At 48.0% G+C, this 19,738-nt stretch overlaps 1 protein-coding gene across 19 annotated transcripts in view; it reads right to left on the bottom strand.

The window, feature by feature from the left end:
• Positions 1-8,696: 8,696 nt before the first annotated feature.
• Positions 8,697-19,738, bottom strand: part of LOC147099937 (transducin-like enhancer protein 3) — an 81,141-nt gene continuing 70,099 nt past the window's right edge. For all 19 annotated transcript variants that reach the window (XM_085968410.1, XM_085968414.1, XM_085968411.1 and 16 more), the window contains 5 exons: positions 19,375-19,622; positions 17,563-17,710; positions 15,669-15,819; positions 12,432-12,508; positions 8,697-11,298 (listed from right to left, as the gene is read on the bottom strand). In XM_085968410.1, coding sequence (XP_085824536.1) covers positions 11,191-11,298; positions 12,432-12,508; positions 15,669-15,819; positions 17,563-17,710; positions 19,375-19,622 — 732 coding nt within the window. In that variant the 3' untranslated portion in view covers positions 8,697-11,190. The remainder of the gene's footprint in view (positions 11,299-12,431; positions 12,509-15,668; positions 15,820-17,562; positions 17,711-19,374; positions 19,623-19,738) is intronic.

Here is a 19,738-nt window from a genome sequence, read left to right as displayed (position 1 = left end):
TACAAGCCCAATCGACCCAATCTCTCCTCATCTGTCATTCCTGCCATCCCAGGTATCAGCCTGGTAAATCTTCGCTGAACTCCTTCCATGGCAAGAATATCCTTCCTCAGATAAGGCGACCAAAACTGCACACAAAACTTGACACCAAGGCACATAGGGAGACAAAAAGCTTCATCAAAGAGGTAGGTTTTAAGGAGCGTCTTAAGGGAGGAGAGAGGTAGAAAGGCGGGGATGTTTAGGGAGGGAATCCCAGAGCTCAGGTCCCAGGCAGCTGAAGGAACGCCACCAATGGTGGAGCGATTAAAATCGAGGACCCAGAAGAGGCCAGAATTGGAGGAGCGCAGAGATCTCGGAAGGTTGTGGGGCTGGAGGAGGTTAGAGATAGGGAGGGGGCGAGGCCATGGAGTGATTTGAAAACAAGGTTGAGAGTTTTACAGGTTGAAGCTAGATCTCTATATGGTGCACACTGGGGAACATAGACACTAGGCAACCCAAGAGTCACTCCTTCATTACCAAGCACAGCTCATCTCTCAAGTATCTTGTGGGATTGGTTCTCAGTTTACATGCTTAATGATACACGCGTACAAATGAGCCAAATAATATCACGTGGGGTATTAATGGTCTTCTGCGGCATCGAGCAGCAGCCAGCTCTCTCCAGTCTGCTGGCAACACAAGGCTAAGGATGAAATGGGAAAAGAATCCACCCAATTCCATGGGACAGAAAGTGTTACAATAACAGCTGTCATCACTTGGCAAGAAAGTAGGCCGCACAATGCCAGGTCTTCCCACTGCATCACACAACAACATGGCAAATAAGCCAAATATGTTTTCCATTAATTCTTCTGTAGTTCTCCATTATATTTCCATCGTCGTGTTACAGTGTCAGCTGTGACTCAGTGGGTAGCCCCCTCGTCTCTGAGTCAGAAGGTTGTGGGTTCAAGTCCCACTCCAGAGACTTGAGCACAAAATCTAGGCTGCCACACCAGTGCGGTACTGAGGGAGTGCTGTACTGTCGGAGGTGCAGTCACTTGGATGAGACGTTAAACCGAGGCCCCATCTGCTCTCTCAGGTGGATGTGAAAGATCCCACGGCACTATTTTGAAGAAGAGCAGGGGAGTTATACCCGGTGTCCTGGGGCCAATATTTATCCCTCAACCAACATCACTAAAGCAGATGATGTGGTAATTATCACATTGCTGTTTGTGGGAGCTTGCCGTACAAAAATTGGCTGCTGTGTTTCCCACATTACAACAGTGACTACACTTCATTGGCTGTAAAACGTTTTGGGATGTCCTGAGGTCATGAAAGGTGCTATATAAATGCAAGTTCTTTCTTTTTACAGAGACCATTTACATGGCCTCTAACGCAATCAATGTTTCTCTCTTCAGCTCTTTTGAACTCTGCAATGATCCACCTCACAGCTAATGTCCAGCTCGTGTGCAATCCCATCAAGTGGAGTGAAACGCCCGACACATTGCAGGATTGAGGATTGAAACCTCTCCGTCTCCGAGATCGATGGATTTTTGGACTCTAGAGGAATCAAGGGATCTGGGGATCGGGCAGGAAAGCGGAGTTGAGGTCGATGATCAGCCATGATCTTATTGAATGGCGGAGCAGGCCGCATGGCCCACTCCTGCTCCAAATTTTTATATTCTTATTTCCTTAAAGTTTAAATGGAGAATAACATGATTCGATTCACATACAATTTGCAGTTCTTTTTGTTTCCTCCCCTCTTCTAAGTAAGGTGCTGATTCCTTGTCGGGGAACCAGTCCACAGGCACTGGTCACCTTTCTGTACCCTACCCAACTGGTCACCTTTCTGTACCCTACCCAACTGGTCACCTTTCTGTGCCCTACCCAACTGGTCATTCTCTAAGTGGTGACCAGCAATTTGACTCTGGGTGGCAGCAAGGCAACCCCAATATTGTCCTCGCACAACATCCAAACACTTCCCATCAGGAATCACTGGATATTGAGCAGGAGTCACTGGACAATGAGCTGGAGTCACTGGACTATGAGCTGGATATTGAGCAGGAGTCACTGGGCTATGAGCTGGATATTGAGCAGGAGTCACTGGGCTATGAGCTGGATATTGAGCAGGAGTCACTGGGCTATGAGCTGGATATTGAGCAGGAGTCACTGGGCTATGAGCTGGATATTGAGCAGGAGTCACTGGACTATGAGCTGGATATTGAGCAGGAGTCACTGGGCTATGAGCTGGCTATTGAGCAATCCAATGGAGGAAATTGCAGCTCATCCAAGACTGGAGTCTGATAGCACAGAGTGGAGGGGTTGAGAGAGGTAGCAGGGAGGTAGAGCTGGGCTTCCTCAGTGTATACGTGGAAGCTGTCCCCAATGTCTGTAGATGTTTACATCAAATAACAACAACTTGCATTTATATAAGCACCTTTAACATAGTAAAACGTCCCAAGGTGCTTTATAGGAGCGCAGTTGGACAAACCCAAGGAGACATTAGGACGGGTAGCTAAAAGCTTGGTCAATGAGGTAGGTTTAAGGAGCAATTAAGCCCCTCGAGCCTGTTCCGCTATTCATTGAGATCAGGGCTGATCTGTAACCTAGCTCCATATACCCGCCTTTGCCCCATATCCATTAATACCTTTGGTTAATAAGAATCTATTACTCAGATTTAAATTGATCTAGCATCAACTGTCATTTGCGGAAGAGAGTTTCAAACTTCTACCACCCTTTGCGTTTCCTAACTTCACTCCTGAATAGCCTGGCTCTAATTTTTAGGCTATATTGGGATCAAGATGCTATAGGAAGACTTCAGCCAACATGTTGCACATTTAGAAATAGCTTCCTTCACCATCACCACCAGTGGTAGGCCTGTAATCTCTGGTAATTTTGCCACCCACCACATCCTCTCCCTTCATCTCTTGAACCTGACCCTAGCAAGACGGAGCCTTCAGCAAGGGCCAGCAAGTCTTCAGTACTTCCCCGAAGGCTTCATGGGCGAGGCAAGGCCGAGAGCACAAAATCGGTAATTATACTGCTGGATTTCATTCCTCTCCCACGTTCAAGTGGATAGAGTATGAACATTGTGTGCGTCCATTATGCTTCAGTGACATCCTAATTCTTGCACCTTATTTCAACCTTAGAGTTCCCACGGCACTATTTTGAAGAACTAGAGTTCTCCCCGGTGTCCTGGGCCAATATTTGTCTCTCAATCAACATCACTAAAAAACAGATTATCTGGTCATTATCACATTGCTGTTTGTGGGAGCTTGCTGTGCGCAAATTGGCTGCCGCGTTTCCTACATTACAACAGTGACTAAACAAGTGCTCTACTCGGAGCTCCGGCACGGCAAGAGAGCCCCAGGTGGGCAAACGCTTCAAGGACACCCTCAAAAGCCTCCTTGAAATAGTGCAACATCCCCACCGACACCTGGGAATCCCTGGCCCAAGACCGCACAAAGTGGAGAAGCATCCGGGAAGGCACCAAACGCCTCGAGTCTCTTCACCGGGAGCAAGCGGAAGCCAAGCGCAGGCAGCGCAAGTCAACCCAAGCACCCCACCCACCCGCCCCTTCAACCACCGTCTGCCCCACCTGTGACAGAGACTGTAGGTCCCGCATTGGACTCATCAGTCACCTGAGAACTCATTTTTAATGTGGAAGCAAGTCATCCTCGGCTCCGAGGGACTGCCTAAGAAGACACTTCAAAAAAAAGTACTCAATTGGCTGTAAAGCACTTTGGGACCTCGTGAAAATCACAATATTTCTTTCGAGAGGGTTTTACTTTCCAGTTCAACACGCACGCACAAATGAAGCTACAACTCAAAACAACAAGAACCCAGTCATGGAATTTGCAGAGATGCTTTGCCCCACGGGAACGGTGTCAGGTGTAAGCCATTTGCACAGATTGGCTGAGAATCTCATGTCAATGATTTAAAAATATTTGTGCCTGTGAAGAGTTTCCTGAACACAAGCACGCAGCTCTCCGGAATTCTCTTCCCCAGCAGGCTCTGTCATGTTCAATACATCGCCAGGAAAACCCTCTAGGACATTACATATGTCCTCGCTCTGAAAATATTTCAGATGTGCCAGGACTCCGCTGTTTCAAGCTTATTATTTAAAGACGCTGGCCTAGAAATTCACTGGCCTTAGCGCCGCTTTTGAGGCGCTAGAGGGCCTAGCGCCGAAGTTATGGCCAGTTTAGAAATTGACAGGGGCCCTAAATCGGCGTTAGGCCGGTAGCGCTGCGCCGGCACCGATGACGTCATCGGTGTGCGCAGCGTCCCGGTTGCCATGGTAACCCGCCCGAACTCGGAAATTGAGTTGCGGCCGCCTCGCCCGTGGCAGCCGCAAGCAACGTTCTGGCAGAGGTGCCTTACAGAACTTTGCGCCGGCGCATTAAAGGCCCCGCGGCGGCCGGCCGCTTTCCCGCCGGCTGCCTGGCCGCAGCTCCCTCCCCGGACTTCCCCCCCCCCCCCCGCGGAACAGAAGCAAGCCCGGCACTTGTCCGAGGTGCCGGGCTCATTTTTAAAAAGATTATCGCGGGCCGCGGCCGGGTGCAGGCAGCTCCTCCTTAACGGAAGGAGGAGGCCTGCACTTCCCGAGCCTGCCGCACCGCAGCGGGCGCTGCAGCGCCGGAATAGCGCTGCAATGCGGCACGTGGCGCCAGTTTTGAGGCGCTGAGACCCCTCAGTAGCGCCGGCAGCCGTTTGGGCGCGGCGCTACTGAATTTTTGGCGCGCGCAGGGGGACTTAGCGCCGGCACTAACTTCCGGCGCTAAAGCCCTCGCTGCGCCAAAACCGAATTTCTAGGCCTCTATATCCAGATTCCATGGCAGTCGAATGTTGGATAAACTGCTGTTTCCTCCTCCAAGTCTTGTTGTTGAATGAACAGGAAGATCTGGGGCTGGTTTCAATGCATAGAAATTGAAAATTAATAATGTACAAAAAAGAATTGTGCAACGTTTTAAGAAAACATCAAACTTTTACTTCCAACGGAGACCCTTAGAAACATAGAAGATAGGAGCAGGAGTAGGCCATTCGGGCCCTCGAGCCTGCTCCGCCATTTAATGCGATCATGGCTGATCATCCAAATTCAGTACCCTGTCCCTGCTTTCTCCCCATATCCCTTGATCCCTTTAGCCTTAAGAAATATATCCAACTCCTTCTTGAATATATTTAATGAATTGGCCTCAACTGTCTTCTGTGGTAGAGAATTCCACAGGTTCACCACTCTCTGGGTGAAGAAATTCCTCCTCATCTCAGTCCTAAATGGCTTACCCCTTATCCTTTGACTGTGACCCCTGGTTCTGGACTCCCCCGCCATCGGGAACATCCTTCCTGCATCTAGTCTGTCTAGTCCGGTTAGAATTTTAAAAGTTTCAATGAGATCCCCTCTCATTCTTCTAAACTCTAGCGAATATAAGCCTAATCGACCCAAACTCTCTTCATACGTCATTCCTGCCATCCCAGGTATCAGTCTGGTGAATCTTCGCTGCACCCCCTCCATGGCAAGAACACCTTCCTCAGATAAGGCGACCAAAACTGCACACAATACTCAAGGTGTGGTCTCACCAAGGCCCTGTACAACTGCAGCAAGACATCCTTGCTCTTGTACTCGAATCCTCTCGCTACGAAGGCCAACATACCATTTGCCTTCTTAACCGCCTGCTGCACCTGCATGCTTACCTTCAGCGACTGGTGCACAAGGGCACCCAGGTCTCATTGCACTTCCCCTTTTCCCAATCTAACCCTTAGGCCACGCCGTGACTTGTGACAGGAAGCCGTCCCATTGAAAGTCTTTAAACCAGGCTGGTGGACCATCAAGAGCTGCCCAGCCCCAGGAAAACACACTGCGCACTTACACATGGGACCCTTTTAATCAGGGGAAAAAACTATTATTGCGGGATGATGATCCCAATCTGGATAGTCTGTAGATATGCACTCCCTCCGCCCAACTTTCTGAAGTTCAAACAGGGACTGGTGCAAACCAGAGTGAATTTCACACTTCTCATTCACTACTAAAACTTCTTTATATAAACTACTTGCATTTATATAGTGCCTTTAACGTAGTAAAACGTCCCAAGGCGCTTCACAGGAACGTCATCAAACAAAATCGGACACTGAACCACGTAAGGAGACATTAGGACGGATGACCAAAAGCTTGGGTCAAAGAGGTGGGTTTTAAGGAGTGTCTTAAAGCATCAGAGAGCTTTAGGAAGGTATTCCAGATCTTTAGGGCCTAGATGGCTGAAGGCACGGCCGCCAATGGTGGAGCGATGAAAATGGCGGCTGCAACCTCTCGCACTCTTAGCAAAAAGATCCCACGGCCACTATTTCAAAGAGGAGCAGGAGGGAGTTCTCCCCGGTGTCCTGGGGCCAATATTTATCCCTCAACCAACACCTCAAACTGATTAACTGGCCAGTATCATATTTGCTCTTTGCGGGAGCTTGCTGTGCACAAATTGACTGTCGCATTTCCTACATTACAACAGTTTGGAAGCACTTCATTGGCTATAAAGCACATTGGGACGTTCTGAAGTTGTAAAAGGCGCTATATCAACTCGTGTCTCTCTTTCTGTTTGTTTGTATTTCAGCTTAATAAATCCTAAAATCAGAACATAAGGACATAAGAAATAGGAGCAAGAGTCGGCCATTTGGCCCCTCGAGCCTGCTCCGCCATTCAATAAGATCATGGCTGATCTTCTACCTCATCTCCACTTTCCTGTACTATCCCCATATCCCTCAATTCCCTTCATATTCAAAAATCTATCGATCTCTGTCTTGATTATACTCAACGACTGAGCCTCCACAGCCCTCTGGGGTAGAGAATTCCAAAGATTCACCACCCTCGGAGTGAACACTGTAAACCACTGACTCTCTGCATTTACAGTTGAAGCTGCCTGCAGTGTATGGTGAGAGGAATTGGTGTGTGTGACTTTAACACATTGAGGTCAAACAGGGGGGAGAACTAGGCCAGACTTGTCTGGCTTGAAACACACTTTGACCAGGTTCACGCAGTTACGATCTAATCTCAACTGGTATCAGAGGAAACAGTGGGCTTGTATATAAAATGTCAGTTTTAAAGATGTGGAGCACTTAAACCATATGAAATGAGCTGCAAGGGGTTAACTGCGTGGTGACCTGCTATGACACCCGTTACAGGCAAAATATATTTAACAGACTGCATGCAACAGTGATCCAAAGCCAGCTATACTGCCATTGGGGTCCCCAGCACCCAGCTACACAGTTCTGGTCACATTACGGGAACGATGTGATTGTGCTAGAGAGGGTACAGAGGAGATTTACGAGGATGTTGCCAGGACTGGGGAATTTTAGCTACAAGGAAAGATTGGATCGGCTGGGGTTATTTTCTTTGGAACAGAGGAGGCTGAGGGGAGACCTAATTGAGGTGTATAAAATTATGAGAGGCCGAGATAGAGTGGATAGAAAGGACCGATTTCCCTTAGCATGGAGGTCAATAACCAGGGGGCACAGATTTAAAGTAATTGGTAGAAGGAATAGAGGGGAGTTGAGGAGAGGTTTTTTCACTCAAAGGGTGCTGGGGGTCTGGAACTCACCGCCTGAAACGTTCCTCACATTTAAAAAGTATTTGGATATGGACTTGAAGTGCCGTAACCTACAGGGCTACGGACCAAGAGCTGGAAAGTGGGATTAGGCTGGGTGGCTCTTTTTTGGCCGGCACAGACACGATGGGTCGAATGGCCTCCTTCTGTGCCGTAGGTTTCTATGATCCATGATCTATACTGGCTGTGGATCCCAGGCACCCAGCCATCCTCTGGACCCAGCTCTACGGCCAGTGGGAGGTTGTGCGATGAAATCTCCAAGATTAAATCCAGAGTTAGCAACCCTGGGGGATGGATGTTACGCAATAGCGACCCTCGTTTTATAGGAGTCAGGAATTTTTTAGCGGTGGAATTTGGGAGGTGGGGGAGGTTTCTGACTATAGCCATTTTGATCATCAGCAAAGCAAAGCTCTGAATTCAAGCAACGGTCCACTTACTTGCTCTGCCACTGGACTTAACAACAACTTGTATTTATATAGCGCCTTTAACGTAGTAAAACATCCCAAGGTGCTTCACAGGAGTATTTTAAGACAAAAAAGACAGACACCGATCCACATAAGGATAAATTAGGGCAGGTGACCAAAAGCATGGTCAAAGAGGTAGGTTTTAAGGAGCGTCTTAAAGGAGGAAAGAGAGGCGGAGAGGTTTAGGCAGGGAATTCCAGAGCTTAGGGCCTAGGCAACAGAAGGCACGGCCACCAATGGTTGAGCGATTATAATCAGGGATGCTCAAGAGGGCAGAATTAGAGGAGTGCAGATATCTCGGGGGGTTGTGGGCCTGGAGGAGAGTACAGAGATAGGGAGGGGCGAGGCCATGGAGGGATTTGAAAACAAGGATGAGAATTTTGAAATTGAGGTGTTGCTTAACCGGGAGCCAATGTAGGTCAGCGAGCACAGGGGGGTGATGGGCGAACGGGACTTGGTGCAAGTTAGGACACGGGCAGCTGAGTTTTGGATGACCTCAAGTTTACGTAGGGTGGAGTGTGGGAGGCCAGCCAGGAGTGCGTTGGAATAGTCAAGTCTAGAGGTAACAAAGGCATGGATGAGCGAAAAAATGTGACAACAGGAACCAAACCTTCCGGTTTCAATTCTACAAAATGTCCCTGGAAACTTCTCAACGGAACCCTTTATATACAGATTTTTTTTTTAAAAAAAACCTTTTATTGAATTATTAACAACTGTACATCATCTTCTGTGATCACAAAGTTAAGTTGCTACATACTCTGGTGTCGGAGATCTCAAGACTTAAAACACTTCACCGACCCATGTGGTTTCCGAATGACACAGGCACCAGCGTTTACAAGTTATGTACATTTCTGCTCAGTTTTGTGTTGATTTAAAAAAAAAAGGAAACAATTTTGACACAAGTATTAGAAAAAGAGTTAAATCCAAAACAAGTCCTGCCAATTATTTTTTGGGGGGGCGGTGGGTGGGGTGGGGCGGGAGGGAGTTAATTAGCATCATACAAAGTCAAATTGTGGATTATGTCAAGAAAACTAAAGAAAAATAAATCACAGCATCAAAGTTAGCCCACAGAAACTGGGAAGAGAATAAAACTAACAGGTTCTCGACAAATGCTCGTGACTAAGGGTCACGTTTTATAGGGTGCAGGGGGGTGGGGGGGGAAAGGGCTGAACGACTTTGGGAAATGCTCCAAAACGTTCAATTTTTGTCACCACTGTTGCTCGTCCATGACCATCATTGAGCCTGGCTTCAATATTGCAACAGGTACGTGGGGAGGTGTTCGCAGTGCTGGCGGCTCACCGCAACCTACACCGAAGGAGGTCAGGAGGTAGAACTGGAAGAGAAAAACAAACAAACAAAGCGATGCAAGAATGAAGCGTGAAGATTAAACTCAAGTTGGACAGCAGAAAGGGAATGATATCCCCTCTTCCACCTCACCCTAAACCCAAGGATGTGAAGGAGATAGGCTGCTCCTCCTCAATGAGGTAGGCTGCTTCTCCTCAATGAGGTAGGCTGTTTCTCCTCAATGAGGTGGGCCATCAAAATTCTTCTCGAATCAAATCAGAGGCGTGGCAATGTCACGAGCAATCAAGAGCTCCAAATGTCAAAGTGGAAGGAAGAAGAGGGGAGCGGAAGGGATGGGGAGAGGAGAGTGGAGGGAAGGAAGAAAGAGGAGTGGAGGAAGGCATAGAATTCTCTACTAGTGGGAGGGATGAAGGCGCTGGTTCGCGAACGTGCACACACCCCGTCCTCCAGGAGAAAACAACATTCTCGAACCAATCCTCATTGCCCTTTGGAATAGTATTTCCCAGGACAACCAACTGGATACAAAAACCTCAGCCATGGTATCCGAATGTAGGAAAAGGGAAAACAACTCACACACACACACACGCGTCACTTTGTGAGACACTATTAAGTACTTTACTCTTGCTGTCCAAATATTAAAAAGTAAAAATAAATCAAGACTATTCTTTTGCAGTAATACCGCACCACTGTCTACCTGGGATTTAAACATATATACAGAACTGATCAGACTAAGACCGAACCGAGACAGTGTGCATTCGACTGCTCGAAGCAGAGAAACCCGATGGCTGGGGCTGGGGGCGAGGAGGGGGTGATCTGTTGGCAGACTTTAAAAAAAAAAAATCACTTTGTAAAAGTCCATCAGTAGCTCCAAAAGAACTTTTCCCTCTCGTTTTTCTTCAAGAGGCAAAATGAAAAACAACCACTCAAATCTGTTCTGCAGATTCCCTGAGCCACGTCTCCAACATTGCATTATGTTTATCCATTTTCAGCTCCGCTTCTGGGGGGTAACTAGGGAGGAGGGGATCGGGGCGGAGGGGGGGTGGGCTTTGCTCAGCAAGAACGCTGCACTTCAATCAAAAGTGGAGACTTGGAGATTTGATGGACTGTAGGTAGGAACCTGTACTATTATTAAGGACGTCCTTTTCTCCTCACCCACCCCCCACCCCACCCATCCCCTCTCAAACCAACGCGTTCTTTTCCGATATTAGTGGCAGACTTTTAAACCATGTTTTGAGTTCTTTTGTCCCGTGAAAAGATTCAATCCACACCAAAGCTGGTGCCATGGTCGCATGGCACGCTCGCACTCCACTGCAGGAGCAACCAGAGTGGGCTGAATATGCCCAGGGCCAGGCAGAAGATGCTCCTACTTTCACCGAATATTTACAGTACATGTGTAACAAGTTCATATCGACAAATGAAGCACTGCTTCACTCGAGTTCAAAAGCATCTCTCTCTCTCTCGCGCACACACACACACACACACACACACACACACGGTCCATCGACAGGGCACTCCTCTTTTGTACTCAACAGATTGACTGCTGTAGGTTTAAAAGAAGAAAAACAAAGTCTAGTTGGGCCTTCAACTCGATGCCTTGGACAAACCATGAACCTCAAACATCTCCCGATTCAAATTGGCCACCACAAGCCTTCCTTCAGAGCTGGAAAGAGAGACTTCTTAATTTTCAGACTTAAAATAAAGTCCTGAATATCCCAGACAGACAGTCTTTTTGTAAACCAGGTCTCGTGAGGTTGACTGCGATGCCCAATGCGTTCCGTCTCATTTTAAAAGCTGTATTTCGAACCAGAGCAATTGTGTCCCTGAATCCCACAGTCTAAAGAGCCACTATAGTCCTTCCGCCCTCAGTAGATGACCTCGTAGACTGTTGCTTTCTTGTCACCAGACCCCGTGACGATATATTTGTCATCAGCGGAGATATCACAACTTAAAACAGATGATGATTCCTTTGACTGGGGGGAAGGAAAGAAAATACACAATTTTAGAAAAGGCAGATAAGCACCCAAGAAATTAAACAATATTCCAGAGAGTTTTCATGGACAAAAAGTTTCCTCTCTCATACCACGTCAGCACCCCTTGCACATGGCGTGGTTGATAATGGGAACCATCTTTTGGGTGGGGGGAGCATGCGAAAAACAAGCCCCATGGTACAATGTGCTAGAGGGTCTCTGCCCTTAGTCCCAGAAAGAATAAGTAAAGCCCGTTGATGTTTCTTGGCCATGCTAGTTGACTATTCCTCCCCACTCTCTGAATCTCTGTCTTCAATTGGATCACAGTTTCAGGAGTGGGCAGTCTTCACGCTCGTGAGTCCAGACAGGGAATATCGGCTGGCTATTCAGGGCACCACTCGGCCCAAAAAGGTCAAACTCTTTCCATCAGGACTGGCTGGACTGTGATCAGGAGCAGGGGTTGCCAACCCCTCCAGGATTGGCCCTGGAGTCTCCAGGAATTGAAGATTAATCTCCAGGACACTGCTTGGAGCAAAAACTCCGGAGAAAAAAAAAATCGCAGGGGTAATAAAAAGTGTTTTTTAAAAAAAAATTTCTTTGTACAAATTTGTTCACTAGTTATAAAAATATTGGGAAAATTGGCTGTTTTGACAGAGAGCCAAGAACCATCCAATCGGGTAACGAGTCTGTTCGCATTCCGATTGGCCGTGGGAAGACGGGGTGCCTCAAGGACGGACATGTCGGGCGACCAATGGTGGGAGCCCGGGGGGGAGGGGGGGGGCGCGGAGTGGTCGGAGGCGGGAGGTCATGTGATGACACCTCCGGGAAAATGTCCAACCAGAGTTGGCGACACCCCAGCAGGGGCCTGGCTGTAGCTGAAGGCCAATCGTGGATCTCCAATCCCTCCTCCGGCCGAGAGGAGCTCATTCAGCACAGACCCCGGGGGGAGGGAGGGCGGAGGAGGAGGGAACGGGGTAAGAGTTGAACCTGGGGTCTTCTTGGTCTATGGGCTAATTTAAAAAAAATCAAATTAAAAATTGCGAAGACTTATTTGCCTGGTGAAGAGAGGAAGAGAAACACGACAATCAAGGAAACGTCAAAAAGCCTTTGCACACACCAGGGGTGCCGTCTCTTACCTGGAATATACTGGCACCGTATGGCGTTCTCCAGGCATTGAGCAGGTTATCCTTGCCAGTGCTGACAAACCACTTACCTAAAAAGAAAAGAACAAGACATTGTTGTTGTTTTTTTAAAAATATAAATTATCAGAATTTTTTTTCTTTTATCTAAACAAATTACTTGTTCCACTTTTTAATTAAACCAGTTTATAACCAACAGGAAAGATTGAACAGTCTGGGGCTCTTTTCTCTAGTAGCCGGGGTGGGGGAGGGTGTGTGACCTGGTAGACGTCTTTAAGATTATGAAGGGTTTCGATAGGGAAGTAGAGACGATGTTTCCACTTGTGGGGGAATCCAAAACTAGGGGTCATCAATATAAGACAGTCACTAATAAATCCAATAGGGAATTCAGGAGAAACTTCTTTACCCAGAGAGTGGTGAGAATGTGGAACTCGCTACCACAGGGAGTGGTTGAGGCGAATAGTATCGATACATTTAAGGGGAAGCTGGATAAACACATGAGGGAGAAAGGAATAGAAGAATATGTTGATAGGGTGAGATGAAGAGGGTGGGAGGAGGCTCGTGTGGAGCATAGACCAGTTGGGTCGAATGGCCGGTTTTCATGCTGTACACTCGGTGTATTTTAATACTCCCTCATTCTAGGTTCTTAATGGTGATACATGCCTAACTCAGCTCATCCTGTCCCTCCACCCCAAAGTTAAAGTGAAGCAACAGGAGTTCAAAGAGCATCAGAGAGTTGGTCACTACTGGACAGCAACTGGGGGAAAAGGAGTCACCTACGTGTTCGGGAGCCGGGAATATGCTGCCCTGCCTGCTACACCCCAGCCCAATACCCAAAATGGCAGCCCTGGCAGGGCGGTGGATTTGTACTCGATTTAATAACGTTATTTTGTAGACCGTTGGGCTGCTTCTACCAAGTAAACACATACAGCACTGCTTCAGTCTAGAGTGGAAATGTTACTGCTGCACGCCTACGGCACTGCGCCTTACCCACCGGCAGTGCAGACTGGGAAAATCCTGCATCAACACCACACCCCCTGCCCATAATTTTGATGGACAGTAAACCTTGGGGGGCACGGCGTGCAAATGCCCAATAGGCAACCCCCCCCCCCCACCATAGGTGAGCCACTGTGCCAGGAAGACCATACATTGGTAAAATTTACCTAATAGTGTCCTATTAAAAGAAAGACTTACATTTCTATGGCGCTTTTCAAGGCCTCAGGACGTCCCAAAGCGCTATACAGACAATGAAGTACTCTTTTGGAAGTGTAATCACTGTTGTAATGTAGGAAATGCAGCAGCCAATTTGGCACAGCAAGCTCCCACAAACAGCAATGTGATAATGACCAGATCATCTGTTTTAGCATTTGGTTGAGGGATAAATATTGGCCAGAACAGTGGGAAGAACTCCCCAGCTCTTCTTTGAAATAGTGCGGTGGGGTCTTTTACGCCCACCTGAGGGGGCAGACGGGGCCTCGGTTTAACATCTCATCCAAAAGACGGCACCTCTGACAGTGCAGCACTTCATTGGGAGTGTCAGCCTAAATGTTGTGCTCAAATCTCTGGAATCCACAACCTTCTGACTCAGAGGTGAGTCATGAGATCAATATCCATTGAGAGAAATGTTCAGGGGGCATCGAATCACCAAAGCTGGCCATCCGGTATGATTAAATGCCCACATCTCGGTTCCTTCCCCGCACAAAGGACACAGCAAGGTCACCATGGTGAGTGGACATAAGAACATAAGACGTTTGGAATGGACTTTCAGGTGGGTTAGTGGAGGCAAAAGCTATAGAACTGTTTAAGAAAGTGTCAGATCTTGTGATGGGAGAACTATAGAGGTTTTCTGGATGGATGAGCTAAATGGCCTTTCTTGTCAGCATTTGATTTGTGTTCTTGCAATTGAAAGCAGTCCTGCAAAACTCAACAAACCATAATAAGAACATAAGAAATAGGAGCAGGAGTCAGCCATACGGCCCCTCGAGCCTGCCCCACCATTCAGTAAGATCATGGCTGATCATCGACCTCAACTCCACTTTCCTGCCCGATCCCCATATCCCTCGATTCCCCTAGAGTCCAAAAATCTATCGATCTCAGCCTTGAATATACTCAAAGACTGAGCATCCACAGCCCTCTGGGGCAGAGAATTCCAAAGATTCACAACCCTCTGAGTGAAGAAATTCCTCCTCATCTCAGTCTTAAATGGCCGACCCCTTATCCTGAGACTGTGCCCCCTAGTTCTAGACACTCCAGCCAGGGGAAACAACCTCTCAGCATCTACCCTGTCAATCCCCCTCAGAATCTTGTATGTTTCAATGAGATCACCTCTCATTCTTCTAAACTCCAGAGAGTATCGGCCCATTCTACACAATCTCTCCTCATAGGACAGCCCTCTCATCCCAGGAATCAATCTAGTGAACCTTCGTTGCACCGCCTCCAAGGCAAGTATATCCTTCCTTAGATAAGGAGACCAACACTTCTTGGCTTAACCGAAGCTCATTCGACTTTGCTGAAGAGCGTTGAGCACCAACCCCCCGGAACTGGGATTGGGCTGTAGGATTAGGGCGGGCATGAGCAGACTGCTTCCAGTAGTTGAAGGGTCAAGAACGAGGAGCCACAGATACAAGAGATTTAGAGAAGAGTGCAGGAGAAAGTTTACACAGAGAGTTGTGAGGCTGTGGAGTTCACTTCCAGGCTCAGTGGCTGAGGCAGAAACTAGGTCAACAGTTAAGATGACATTGCACAGGTGGACGACTGAAGAGAGGATAAAATGGGAACAGAAGATAAAAAGAAAAGACTTGCATTTCTACAGCGCCTTTCACGACCACCGGACGACTCAAAGCGCTTTGCAGCCAGTGAAGTACTCTTTAAAGTGTGGTCACTGTTGTAATGTAGGAAACATTGCTATTCGAACTACCGGCTCACATGGGAGGGGTAAACACCAACACGAACTGGTTGGGCCGAATGGCCTGTTTCCGTGCTGTAACCCGTGTATATTCTGAGCCAGCCATCTCCGAAGGCATTTAGCACCTTTGCTTAGGTAAAAAGCGCTAAAACTAGCTTGATACAGGATTTACACTTCTCTTTTCTGCCCACCCCCCAGTTCTTGGTCCTCGCCATTAACATTGCAAGTGGATAACATTTTAACACCAGGGTGCAGGGTGAGGGGGCCGGTGGGGGGAGATAGCAGAAAAGATCACCGCAGTCTGGAAACAATTCCAACTCTCCACTTACCACAATACGCAAATTTAAGTGACAGGACACAGCTCTCGTGTAAGTGAAGCTGGTACTTGTCGGGCTTGGTGTGATGTAATACTTCCACATTGCTGCTCTCCATACCCACTGCTAACCACTCACCAGTGGGGCAATAACCGAGCGAGAAAATCTGTAGAGGGGGAAAAGGCAGTAAGTTAGCGATGGCCAGTACTGCTCTCTCTCTGTGGGATCATGCAAATGGAGAACACAGAAACAGACAGTTAATAAGACCATTCAAAAAAAACAACCAAGCACTGGGTTAATTTCCCTCTTACGGTGCTGTAATCTGATCGGATTCCACGATAATCGAAGGATTAACAAATGCAACCCATTAACATTTCAACAAACTGCAACCAGGAATGTGCAAAACGCTGGCCGTATAATCACACTGTTTGTCCTTACAAACCCGGGTTGTGTTGGAGAGAGAGCACGATGAGCTGTACGATGCCAGAGTAAAGCACCGGTAGTTCTGGTGTTAACAGTGATGGGAGCAATTCTTTTGTGTAATGAATTAAGAGTATTTATTGCCCAAGTACTATGTTGGGACAAGACTGCAGTCTATTGCTTAAATGACACTTCCCCTATAGAAACATAGAAGATAGGAGCAGGAGTAGGCCATTCGGCCCCTCGAGCCTGCTCCGCCATTCAATGAGATCATGGCTGATCGTCCAAATTCAGTACCCTGTCCCTGCCTTCTCCCCATATCCCTTGATCCCTTCAGCCTTAAGAAATATATCCAACTCCTTCTTGAATATATTTAATGAATTGGCCTCAACTGCCTTCTGTGGTGGAGAATTCCACAGGTTCACCACTCTCTGGGTGAAGAAATTCCTCCTCATCTCAGTCCTAAATGGCTTACCCCTTATCCTTAGACTGTGGTCCCTGGTTCTGGACTCTGCTGCCATTGGGAACAGCCTTCCTGCATCTAGTCTGTCTAGTCCTGTTAGAATTTTATAAGTTTCAATGAGATCCCCTCTCATTCTTCTAAACTCTAGTGAATATAAGCCTAATCGACCCAATCTCTTTTTATACGTCATTCCTGCCATCCCAGGTATCAGTTTGGTGAATCTTCGCTGCACTCCCTCCATGACAAGAACATCCTTCCTCAGATAAGGCGACCAAAACTGCACACAATACTCAAGGTGTGGTCTCACCAAGGCCCTGTACAACTGCAGCAAGACATCCTTGCTCCTGTACTCGAATCCTCTCACTATGAAGGCCAGCATACCATTTGCCTTCTTAACCGCCTGCTGCACCTGCATGCTTACCTTCAGCGACTGGTGCACAAGGACACCCAGGTCTCGCTGCACTTCCCCTTTTCCCAATCTATTGCCGTTCAGATAATAATCTGCCTTCCTGTTTTTGCCACCAAAGTGGATAACCTCGCATTTATCCACATTATACTGCATCTGCCATGCATCTGCCCAATCGCCCAAATCGTACTGGAGTTTCTCTGCATCCTCCTCACAGCACACACGCCCATCCAGCTTTGTGTCATCTGCAAACTTGGAGATATTACATCTAGTTCCCTTGTCTAGATCATGAATATATATTGTGAATAACTGGGGTCCTAGCACCGATCCCTGCGGTACCCCACTAGTCACTGCCTGCCACTCGGAAAAAGACCCGTTTATTCCAGCGTGCCTGTATAGTACTCTATGTAGGTCTAGTGAGAACAATGTAAATTGAGAAATAATCTGACCAGATACACATCAGTGAACTCTAAGAAAGAGAAGATTGAGTGGCAACAGTTTCTACAAATAACATTTCCACACACTTGAAGGATTCTTTCAACAGTTAACGTGACCAGAAGGGACCTGTACCTGTCCCACAAACAAGACCAAGTTGGCTCCATTTATGGCCAGCCACCCACCTGTGAGGTGAAGTCATGTTGCTGAAGCTGCCTCCCTTCTCTCAGATCCCAAGATCTCACCGTGTTGTCAAGGCCACCCGTCCATAACTTTGTGCCATCATGTGAGATATCTATACAACTTGCACCATCCGTGTGACCTTGAAATTGCCTAACAACAACACAAAACATTTCATTAAAAAAAAAAATTATGTTCTGTTATAACTGGGACTTTCCCCCCAGCGTACGCACGCACACACCATCGCCATCCTGGGGGTCACCATTGATCAGAAACTTAACTGGACCAGCCTCAAATACTGTGGCAGCAAGAGCAGGTCAGAGGCTGGGTATTCTGCGGGGAGTGTCTCACCTCCTGACTCCCCAAAGCCTTTCCACCATCTACAAGGCACAAGTAAGGAGTGTGATGGAATACTCTCCACTTGCCTGGATGAGTGCAGCTCCAACAACACTCGAGAAGCTCAACACCATCCAGGACAAAGCAGCCCGCTTGATTGGCACCCCATCCACCACCTTAAACATTCACTCCCTCCACCACCGGCGCACCGTGGCTGCAGTGTGTACCATCTACAAGATGCACTGCAGCAACTCGCCAAGACTTCTTCGGCAGCACCTCCCAAACCATCGACCTCTTCCACCTAGAAGGACAAGGGCAGCAGGCGCATGGGAACACCACCACCTCCAAGTTCCCCTCCGAGTCACACACCATCCTGACTTGGAAATATATCGGCCGTTCCTTCATCGTCACTGGGTCAAAATCCTGGAACTCCCTCCCTAACAGCGCTGTGGGAGCACCTTCACCACACGGACTGCAACGGTTCAAGAAGGCGGCTCACCACCACCTTCTCAAGGGCAACTAGGGCAATAAATGCCGGCCTCGCCAGTGACGCCCACATCCCATGAACAAATAAAAAAAAAATCTGCATTGTTGAAACAGCACACGCAATTCCCGGACCAAAGGAGGGGATTGGATATTAAGGCTCCAATCATCTCAGAGTAATCTGGACTGATGTCCTCTCAGCTTAAATGAATGTCAGAAGAGGACGAGCAACCCAGCTCTTTCTTCATATCTCACGGGTTATCACATGGAGGCAGGAACTCGGGGCACTACTGACACAAACTGCACCCTACAGCAGCAATAAATGATCGCCTCTTTACCCTTCCTCTCCTGCATGTTTTTTCCTCAGTGGGCAGAGGCACCAGGTGTGTGCCAATATCTTGCCAGGTAGAGATGCCAAGTATAGGAATTGCTGTTTGAAAAAAGACCGCGGTCCATCAAGTTCACCTTCTCCCCCCCTGGGGGTCCCATGATCCAACAATAATGGGGCTGTTGACCAATCACAGCGATCAATCTCGATCAATGAGTCTACAACAGACCCAGACATGAGGCGAGGAAAACCCCCAGTGGTGGAGAGCTTTGGGAACCAGAGGTCCAAAGTCATCTGTTCCTCCCGAGCACGCTGCACTCCCCACATGTCATATCTCACATTACTCAGATACTGGATCCCCAAATATTATGTGCTGGACCCAGTACCTTGCCAGGTAGAGGTGGCAGATGCCTATTTGTGCCTTACTCAAGCAGCCGTTTTTTTACGTGCAGAAGGGCCAGTAGCCGAGGCCTGTCTGTCGCCACTTGATGTGATGCTGGTGGCCACCGGGCAATCTTACACATGGAACTTAAAGTCTATTAGAAATTGAATGGAGGACAATGTTTCAACCACTACCCAAAGCACCAGCTCAAAAAAAAAGGACCTCCTTCCCAAGTAGCAGCAGGGAAGAACCAGATAACAGAATTGGCAAGCCAACCGACAGCCTCACCTTACGAGTGTTTGGTTGTGTAGATCCCAGACGGCTATGTTGCCGTCACTGCAGCAGGAGAAGCAGACTTTAGCGTCGGGGCTGATTGCCAGTGCGTAGCAGGCCGGCGCGGAGGACGTGAGCTCGGCCTTGATCCTCGGCGTGGGCGAGGCGAGGTCCCATATCGTTAGCGTGCTTGCTTCTCCTCCTACGATCAACGTACGGCCATCGGGCAGAAGTTTGCAGGAACGGATGTAATTATCCCGGTTCTGTAAAGCAGGCAGGGAATGGTAAAGAGAAGTCAAGTTAGACAAAATACTAGAGAGAGCATCACTTCGATGGATGACCTACAGACTCAGCAATGTCTCAGTGGGTGGGACTCGTG

This window comes from Somniosus microcephalus, chromosome 27 (assembly GCF_052327205.1).
Source record: "Somniosus microcephalus isolate GS21.2 chromosome 27, FLI_Smic_1.0, whole genome shotgun sequence".
In the NCBI taxonomy this organism is placed as follows: domain Eukaryota; kingdom Metazoa; phylum Chordata; class Chondrichthyes; order Squaliformes; family Somniosidae; genus Somniosus; species Somniosus microcephalus.
Note: the sequence above shows the minus strand (reverse complement) of the source record. Positions and strands in the feature narration are given on the sequence as shown.